This window comes from Pempheris klunzingeri, chromosome 7 (assembly GCF_042242105.1).
Source record: "Pempheris klunzingeri isolate RE-2024b chromosome 7, fPemKlu1.hap1, whole genome shotgun sequence".
Lineage (NCBI taxonomy): Eukaryota > Metazoa > Chordata > Actinopteri > Acropomatiformes > Pempheridae > Pempheris > Pempheris klunzingeri.
This window is the reverse complement of record NC_092018.1, coordinates 20729341-20739658: the sequence shown is the minus strand read 5'-3', so window position 1 is coordinate 20739658 and position 10318 is coordinate 20729341. Positions and strand designations below refer to the sequence as shown.

The window sequence follows — 10318 nt, the reverse complement described above, 5'->3', positions numbered from 1 at the left end:
TCGGCCGCTGCCACTCTTTAATAATATTAGTCGTGTTATTATTATTCATATATTAACTATCCTTAATGTTGAATTCCTGAATCGTTGGGTCTCTCTCTAATGAAAGAGTTTGGTCTAGACCTGCTCTTTATGGAAAGCTTCTTGAGATAACACTGTTATAAATTGGCGCTATATAAATAAAGATTGATTGACTGATTGATTGATTGACTGATTGATCTAAGATGTCTCCTACTACGATGCATGTTTCCATGATGTGCATGCTGGTGGTTTCCAGTCTCTGCATTACAGTTGTGTAAATTGCATATAGGACCACAATGTGCTTCTGAACTAGCAGATGAATATGACAACAAACTACACAGACACATTGAAGCTCAAACCTCCAAAGGCTCGATCTGTTAATCATTTGCAGGCCTGAAACAGTTTGGATGCCTACAACAAAATGTATATAAATTACAGTAAACTCACACAAATGAAAACACCTATATTGAAATGTTCACACATTATTTTTTAAGACAGTGAAAATTAATTATACATCCACCTTAACAGCTTTGGGAGTTTAGGCCAGGCCAGATCATTATCGGACCAAACCTGCAAGAAGCAGTTTCTATTTAGGCTTCAATCAACAACATTCTTCTCATATATTCTTTTTATAGATTGTTCATGCTATAGCAGAAAGGTCAAGGATACAACATGGTGAAAATGCTGTTTAAATACCTTTTTGATTGGCTAGCCCCTCTGCAATGCTATTCTGCGATTGTAGTGTCAAAATAAGGTGACCTTTACTTCTTTCATGTTATTTAGCCCATGTTGCATTAGAAATCACAGTACATGGTAGAAGTGTAGCCCTAACCGTGGTTAAGGATCACCTTTATTTACCTCTAACTGAAATGCTGGTCTGGCTGTATTACAGTGCATCAAAATGATATAACATTCCTTTTTGTTGTGTTTTAAATAATTGCAGCAAAGGTTTTTTTGTTTCTACTTACACATGCAGCCTTTAAATTGGTCCAGGATTGAGCTTTTATTTAAGTTAGCAAGTTTATCAATTTGCAAATGTATCCCGTCTTAATAACACATTCTGTTGTATGTAGCTAAATAACTAGTCCAAACCAGCCTGAGAGGTAACCATGAGTTCAAATAGGTTATAAAATATGTGCTTTTTAATGTTCAGGTTTTGTCCTGTGAGCCCTAAACATATGGTAGAAAATCCCCAAAATGTCTCTGACATTTCGATTCCACAGATCTAGTTAAGGGGTTGATAGCTAATCCTCGAGCACAAGATTGAACCAGACCCATATTCGCCGCGCTGTGTATTCTGGGAACACACAGTAGTTTCAAGATGGCGGCGAGCAGGAGGCTGGCCAAGGTAAATCTCCCGATACCGTTATTTTCATATAATTTGCTATGTGTGCCATTTGTGAGAAGCATTGGCGGTAACTGGACGCGTTCGCCCTTCGCCTAAACTCGCTTAAGATAATGTAGCTGTGTGAAGACACGTGTAGTGCCTATTTTTAGCTGTAAACTTAATAAAAGCGAGAGGTCACTACTGGCCACCTAACGTTAGCCGACCAAATATCACCGTTAGGCAGCAAAGCACCGGCACGTTAGGCCGGGGAGACTAGAACCTGTCGTCCGAAGACGACCAAGAAACCGATGTTTCGTTTACTTGCCAACATTGGCCTTCATATAGCTTCGGGTTTTATGGCCGAGGATTGAGTTTCGATGAAACCAACAAAACCGTGAGCGAATTTCCACGACACAAGGCGTTTGCTAATCGGCTAACTCGCTAGCCTCAGACCTTAGCTGCGTTTCAGCTAGCCAGCGAACGTCAGCTAAACTCACAGTTAGCCAGGTTTCGGAGTTCGTCATTACGGATGGGTGGGGGGAAAGCCATGTAAATCCACAGATAACATTTTTCGTCGCTATTACTTGAAAGCGACAGACAGTAAAGGTCTTAGCAGCCAGCTAGCGTTAACCAAGTGTCGTTTTAAGAAGTGGTGGTTGCACATCATGCTCAACTCTGTGTCTGGTAGAATGTAATTAAAAATTGGATTGTGTGCCTCCCTTACAAACCCCCATTCTCTTATTCCAGCCTTATGACCGTGCTAGTTGCTGTTGAACTAAGAAGATCTGAAGATAGTGTAGGCTTGTGTACACGCTCTCAGATCGATTCTAAACGAAATTCAATTGACTTAACAGGCCTCCAGACTAACTTTTTAAAATCTTGTTGCACTGGTTCTCCCGACTGAAAATTTCAGGGGCACCATCATAAAATGTAGGAGCACTATTAATGTGGACGTTAAGTGGAACACATTCATGTTTGTCCATCCTATCTGTACTATGTCCTATACTGAGAAATGCTTTAGCAACGACGTATGTGTAGAAATAACGTGGGTAAACGTGCAATTTTATTTTGTACTTTTAACAGTTTCCCAATATATTAATCTATTTAATTGAGATTATCTTATACCATTAGTTTTATTTTTTCATTTTTAAAAATCTTTTGTGTTTTTTTTGACATGATGAGCAGTTTGCTGCTTAGTTTTTACTGTGTAAACATTTGAAGATACACATGCATTCACTGCACATTAAATTACTACTCCATAATCTCAAAATAACAACACCTCTGTACTGCCATTAATAAATAAAGTACTGTTCAATTGGCAAATTGAAAATTTGCATTGGCTTTATCTGATACAAGAGAACATAACACACAATAACACTGCATGGAAACATTTTACAGCATTATGGTTTTAACATAGAAACGAGTATAGCATACCCTGCGTTGCCTACCAAGGGTGCAGCACCTGGGGAAACTTTACACACGTGGCTGCTTTCATATGTAATGCTGCTAGAAGAGTTCACAAACAGTGTGTCTAAATGCTGATGCATAACCGCACAGTGCTAAAGAATTAACACTAAACTGTACAACCAAACTTACATGTGAGGATTTGTGAGACAAGTGAAATTCAGCCATTCAGGATATTATTTCAACCCTAAATGTCACATGCATTTCTTAATATCTATGCGTTTAAAAAAAAAAACCCAAATGAAACAAGGTCATATTTGCAAGTCACACTTGTGCCCCATGATATAAAATGTAGTTGTAGTGTTTCCAGTCTCAAAATGTGACTAAATGTTTGCAGTCTGGAGCCTTGCGTATCTGAAAAACAAAAAGCCGCTCAAAAACCGAAGCATCAACACCCTAAAATGTACAAAATGTATCATGTGCTGTTGGACAGACCAAAGCACAGTCAGCTCCTGTTTTAACTGTTTGAACTCTTTAAGTTGTACTCTACAGTCACAAGCCACCATTCATAGAATGAGGAAGCATTTATGTGAAAGTCATGAGAAATGTCACTGCTGTTAGCCCATAGTAAGAGTTTTGTGGCATTTATCACCAAGCCCTTTTTAACACAATTACATCTACATCATAGAAAATTTAGGGGCTATATCTCAGGATTTTGAAGAGCCAGAAAAAGCACAATTTCTCCTGGCTTTTATTTTGTCCAGGCAAATGCTTCCATGCTGTGTGGCAACATGCTGTCCCATTTTTAAAAAAAAAAAAAAAAAAGGTTGGTAATCCAGCACTGTATAGAAAAGTACAAATTAATTCGGTAAAGTTTTGCATACTCAGTGTACAGCCTAAAGATGTACTGTTGTGATCATACCACAGCGTAGGCCATTTTTATGAAGTCAGTAAGACTTTGTTCAGGGGCTAATTTGAACAACACACTTATTAATATTCAGCTTTCAAAGCCATTTGATAGAAAAAAAATCATCCTGAAAAAAGACTGAGGTGTGAGTAACGTATTGCCTTGGTTAACAGCACTGTTTCGCAGTGCAGAATGAGGCTATTGTTCGACTGTTACAAGTAACAAAATTGGTCACAAAAGCTGAGACTACAACAGGATCTGTCAGACTCATGTTTTCACGTTGACCTCTGCTTTATGGGAATCACACCGCTATGTGAGAATTTTGGTATATAGTGTATAATTCCGCCTCTTTACCTTTCCCCTTACTCCCCACCATACTTAAACATCCTGGAAGAGCCCTGAGCAATCGCACCCACTGCAAGTATCATGATGGGCTTGGAAGGACAAGTGCCAATTATTCCGTAGTCAGTCACAAGCTTCTCGCCACATTAACATATTAACCCAACTATCAGGTTAGGATCTTGCTAAGTAATATCATAATCACATTATCACAGTGTAATTCCACTGAAAGTCAATTAACTCAATTAACAACTGATTTAGATTTTTCACTAAGCTGTAGAAGTTATATTTGATAAGCCTGTTATTTTATATTTTTATACGTACTATAAGAAGTAGCCCAACCTTTGGGTGTCTTTCTGATTCTGCTTATCTTCTTCTATTACCACTGAGTGTGCCTCTAATTGTTGGGCACATGATAAAAACAAATCATGTAGATTTAGGCCATGAATGCCAGTTGCTGTATATGAAAAGATGTTTTGTGAAAACACATTTCATTTATTTTTTAGTTTTGTTCACATTTTCTCCCAAAATGGAACGCTAGTTTGTGAATATTGCTTTTGACACAGGGCAGAGTTTTTCTGTTTCACCTCTGTCCATCACTTGCTCAGTAAATGGCCTCCACATCTTGATATTGTTCTCTTCTGTAATATACATTGTCTGCTCGTTCTCTCAGGAACTTGAAGAGATTCGCAGGTCTGGAATGAAAAACTTCAGAAACATTCAAGTCGAGGAATCAAACCTATTGTCATGGCAAGGGCTCATTGTTCCTGTAAGTAGCCAGTCCTTGTTTGACTGCTCCAACATTTTTTCTGCCAATTTCCTTTACTGACCCTCTTTACTCCCTTCCAGGACAACCCTCCTTATGACAAAGGTGCATTCAGGATTGAAATAATTTTCCCCACTGAGTACCCTTTCAAGCCTCCCAAGATCACATTCAAGACAAAGATCTATCACCCCAACATCGATGAGAAGGGCCAGGTGTGCTTGCCTGTCATCAGCGCAGAGAACTGGAAGCCTGCCACCAAAACTGACCAAGGTGTGTCTGTTAGTTCTATAGAATGCCGTTTTTCTTTAATGCCACACTGTGTGTATTGTTTTCTAGCATGTTCAATCCAGCCATGGTGTCTTTAAAGTACAAACACGATGCTGATTCTGTCTGGAGAAAGTCAGGAGGAAATAAGACGCGTTGTAGCATGTTGATAACTCCTGGGTGTCATGTTTTTATGTCACTTAGAGCAGGAACTAGTGCTCTCCAGTTTTGTTTTTTACTTGTTCATAGCATTTCCCACCTACTGGCATTTTAATATATCTTTGTTCAATAAGATAACACATCTCCTGCTGCCTTAATGACAAAGAAATCTAATAATCAGTAACAAATTTCACTCCAGGTTAGTTGTGTGTTATTTTCCTCCACATGGCAACAGCAGGTTGATTAAAAGACTGAAACTGAAGCTGAACAGAGGCATTCAGTGCTGCAAAAACCTGGGATTGTGTAGTTTAATATGTTTCATTTGCATCTTCATTCCTTTGTTCCTTGCAGGATCATTTGAGGTTTTGGTTTGGTTAAAAAATACTAAAATACTATCTAATTTTCTCACATCATCTCGCTTTACACGCTGAAGGAACAACGAGAGGCAACCACAAGGAATTATGGGATTGTTCACAAGGAATTGGGGGAATTGGTGTTGAATGCATGAACTGATGAATTAATCCCACTATAGACTACAGCTACCCAGTAGAATATGAGTGCACCACTGATTCAGCTTGCATACAGACACGCACACAAAGTAGCGGCTTGGTCTCACATATTAAACGGTACTGCTGCTGTGATTTCATTCATCGCACAGACCAGTGTTTGGTTTTTCAAAACACGTGAGAAATACAGTCATGACCGAAAATATCGACACTCTCTCTGTTTATTCTAAATAACTCACCATTTCTTCCATTACTTTTGAAATGGAAACCAATTTGATTTCAATCAGGTGGTTCACCTTGACAACAGGCCTATACTGAGTCCCAGGTGTCTGCAATCTAACAGTCACTCATTCAACCAGTTTAAATGGAGTGAAATACTCTGAAGCACTATGTGTCTGAGCGTCCCACACTGGGGATGGTAATTGATAATATTCTGTTGATACTCATGCCAACATCAATTCTGCTTATTGGTCTAGTTCATTGTTGATTCTCTTATTGATTCCTGATACATTTTCTATGTTAAGTTTTTAGCATCAATGGAAGTTTTTTTCTTTTAAATCTCTGAGTCGGAGCACGGTGTCTATATGTCATCATCTACAACAGATGAGAGAGTATTTGTTTTCAGTTAGATTTCTTAATAAAAGCTGCCTGACTGGCACTAATGTCAATATAATAACATAATAGGATAGTTACCGTAGGTAATGGACACGCTGTCTGCTTGGGAAACAGTGGCACTTGTGCATAGTGTCAGATACATGGCATTTTTGCAATTTAAGCACACATTGTGTTAGAAACATGTTTCTGTTGGCCTTTTCTGCCCCTACTTCATAGCTGACCCTCTTCATCTTCCATCAGTTGTCTGCAATTGCTGCTAAACTTTTCATTTGCTCTGCCCACATTTCTCACCTCTCTCTCTTCCCTCTCTGCGTCACTCGCCACCAACACTTGATGCACCATGCGCTCCCATCCTCATCCAACTACACCCAGCTTGAAATGATCATTTCACAGACACAATAAGTAGCACTGTTTTTCTAATCTCTTCATGAAAAACCTACCTCTCCTTTTCCAATGGTGTAGACTTTGACTTTGAAGTCACTGTTTTGCAATGCACAGCTTTTGACCTTGATATAAGGAATTACCATTGATACCATGGTAATCAATTCAAGGAGAAAAAAGGGTTTGAATATCTGAATAGTTAGATTATTAAAACAAATCTACTGGTTTCTACTTAGACTATCGTCTTGATTTAAAAAGCATCTTTTCTTCAGTTTTGACTGGTATCTGTTAGTACGCCTGCCGTTGAGATGAAGCCAGGTCTGATAAAGATATGGGCACTGAGTCCCATCCAGTTGATCTTCCCGTGACCTGACATTAAATCTAGGGTGTCAGTGATTTTGTCAACACCCTCTCTGTTTATTTTATGATTTTGTATGATGTGTTGAGTTCTTAATCAAGAAAGAAAGCAGAGCCTGTAGAAAAAGACAGAAGTTGTATGAATGCACCTGTCCATAAAGTGTGTGAATACATTATTTCTTCACCCAAAACACAGGTGCACAGTGGAGAGTCATCTGGTTACACCACTGCACACAGCCCAGATTTTAATGCCATGGGCTTATTATTGTGTGATAGAGAAATGGATGAACTTCCAGACCAACAAAACAAAACTCAGTATGCACATTGTTAGTGGCAGCTGCAAAATAAGTTATTAACCACATCGGCAATGTTTGTGCCAAAGATGGGCTTTTTAATCCAACATCTGCAGTGAATGTGGTGACGTTAGGCCAGATGTCCCGCGTTCCTAGCTTTTAGGAATCGTAGGTCAAGCTGCGTGAACCAGTCGGGACCAGGAGTTTACTCATCAAAACTGTAGCAAACAGTTGTTACAAGGCAAAGCAGAGAATGGAACAAATGGGTGGCATGAGGTCAGTACTCGCACTCATATAGTCATTCTGTTGAAAAGATGATGCTTTTCTTGTGACATTTTCCTTTCTAACTACTTCCTGTTTTGTAACGGGTGTGCAGGTCCGCTAGCCTTGCTCATCCAATGAGAGCTCACATCTGAGTTCCATGTGAAGGAATGATGTCTGTCCTCCACGCAGTCAGCAAAATATTTAGACCAACTTCCATGTCTGATCATTACATGTACTCCCCGTCCAAAACATGGCTAGTGAATGCTAGTGAATGCTTGTGGCAACTGAATGGTGAAGCTCTGTAGTCCGACCACTCCAGCATGTGAATGCATGGAAACACTTACCACTGTAAAAAATGCAGGACCGCCACATTAATTTGCTGATGGTTGTCGGTACCTTAAGTTGAAGCACGTACCATTTACTGGGCTGATCGTGCAAAACAAGTGGTGTGGTCATTTAAAGAACTCTACCTTTTCACTATCATTACTGCCAGCTTTGCTCTTTCTGCCACCAAGTGCTGCTGTTAAACTAGAGGCTTGAACTTGTTAGGAAAAGCACTGTCCTTGTCTAACTTGATTTCTTTGGCTGTGTATGTCTTGCAGTAATTCAGTCCCTCATTGCGCTGGTGAACGACCCGCAGCCGGAGCATCCCCTGAGGGCGGACCTAGCAGAAGAATACTCAAAGGACCGTAAAAAATTCTTGAAGAACGCTGAAGAGTTTACAAAGAAACACGGCGAAAAGCGGCCAATGGACTGATCTCCTGATGAGCGTGTAGCCCTCTCTCTGTCTCTTTCTCCCTCTCTCCTCCTATCTCACCTGCCTGACCAAATACCAATCTTCCTCTCGCGTCCCTGCTTTCTCCCACACCTCACCACTTTCCTTGCTCACTCTCCCCCCTCCCTCTCCCCCACATCAGTCCTCCCTGCAGCCCAGGAGCCTCCCAGCTGAAGCCAGGCAGTGGCAGCCTCAGCCTTCCTCCCCACCCAGGACTCTCTGTGGATCAGACAGCTTCCTCCCCCTCCTCTTCTTCCTCCTCGTCCTCCTCGGCCATAAATCTCCACACCATTTCTAACTTTCTACTCTTTTCTTAATGTTAAAAATGGAAAAAAGAGATGCTAAGGGAACATGATGTTCAGATGAAGAGTTAGATGGAAATACTCAGAGTAATGTGTTAATTTTCTGTTGGCTTTTCCTCTATATAAACAACTCTTGTGTTAAATAGATCTCACTTAGACATAATTTTTCTGAATTATTTTATTTTATTCAGAGCAGCAAAACTGGCTGATTACTCTTTTTCCCTCTGCCCTTCCTTCAGTAATCTTTTTAAGCCGAGAAACAAATCTGACTGAAACGAGAAGCTGTAGCCAGGACCTGGAGGTGTGTGCTGACCGAAATGTTTCCGATACTTGCCGCTTCTAGACTTGCACTGTACTCTGTGGGGCAAACCCACTCACAGCTCCTTTCCCACAGTCTGTGGGACAGTGGCAGGCCATACATACATTGGATTGTTCTTGCTGAAATGCAACAGAAGATTCTTGAGTGTTAAAGTAAAAACAATTGGCGTCCAAACACTCCAAATTGAGCAGCACTGTCCCCACGTTTTCTCACGTGTACTTTGATGCGACACCGATGCGTTGCACTCTCAGACCATGCTGTTAAGTTTTCTGCATGATAAATGGCTACTGTGATTTCCTTTTCCTCATTAATGATAATTTGCTTTCTCCACTTTAAATTGTTTTGATTGGCACTTGACAAGTGGTAATGTGGGAGGAACCTGTTGGGTTAATTAAATCTTCCACGCATGTCTCCTGTCCCACTTTTGGGCACCCCAGTATAACCACCTAATATTCTAGAAGCGGAGCCCTTTACCTCACTGAGACATATTCCAACAGCAGATCAGCTGCCCAGCTGAAAGGGACCTAGTTCAACGGGAGGGGGGAAGGAGAAGCTGGAGAAGGATGCACTCAGCTGGAATGAAGCTCGGCTCCTGGAGGCGGTCCTAGAAACAAGCACCTTGAAGGCAGCTGGGAGAGGGCTGGCTGTCCTGGGATGTGTCAGGACATGGAAAGGGACTGCAGTGGCCAAAAAACCACCATGTAACAACTGTTTGATCTGGTCCCAATATTGTTTCATAATAAAGATGGCTAACCATTTGGCCTCACTGTCTACCTGGTATTCAAGTGGATGTTGCACTTTTAAGTAATAAGTAATATAAAACCCATCAAAGTCATTTACTGAATAATGTAGAAATCAACTTGAAGTGAACTTGATGCAATTCAAGAACATCACAAATGTTACTTAAGAACTCAGAGACCACTAATAAGAGCTTTTAACAGCATGTCAGTGTTCCACAGTAGAAGCACAAGTTGTTGTGTAGTTTTAGTTCATATTTAATACGTGACCTTGTTTTATGTGGTGATTATTTTCCAGAATATACGTAAATATAAACTTGTAAACCAATTAAATGTTAAACATGTACGGATGTTCAAAAAAACTAACTGATTCCAGCCATAGGTGTGACGTGGTTTCTAATAGTAAACCTGTGGGCTTCTAGAACATGACGCAGAGTTAGAGGATAAACTAGCCCAGACGCAGTGTGTAAAACTCTTCTAATGTTGACCTGCAACCACAAATTGAATATTACCCCAGCACAGTAACACATGAAGGGTCAGTGCACGTGCACATTGTTGCACCAGGGCCCCCTTGTTATAGTTATT

At 40.4% G+C, this 10318-nt stretch overlaps 1 protein-coding gene across 1 annotated transcript; it reads left to right on the top strand.

Moving 5' to 3' along the window:
- The first annotated feature begins 1299 nt into the window (after positions 1-1299).
- On the top strand, positions 1300-9767 carry ube2l3b (ubiquitin-conjugating enzyme E2L 3b). The gene is made up of 4 exons (XM_070834057.1): positions 1300-1366; positions 4669-4764; positions 4845-5031; positions 8203-9767. Exons 1-4 carry the CDS (start codon positions 1340-1342, stop codon positions 8355-8357), a joined length of 465 nt encoding a protein of 154 aa, XP_070690158.1. The 5' UTR covers positions 1300-1339; the 3' UTR covers positions 8358-9767.
- The last annotated feature ends 551 nt before the right edge of the window (positions 9768-10318 follow it).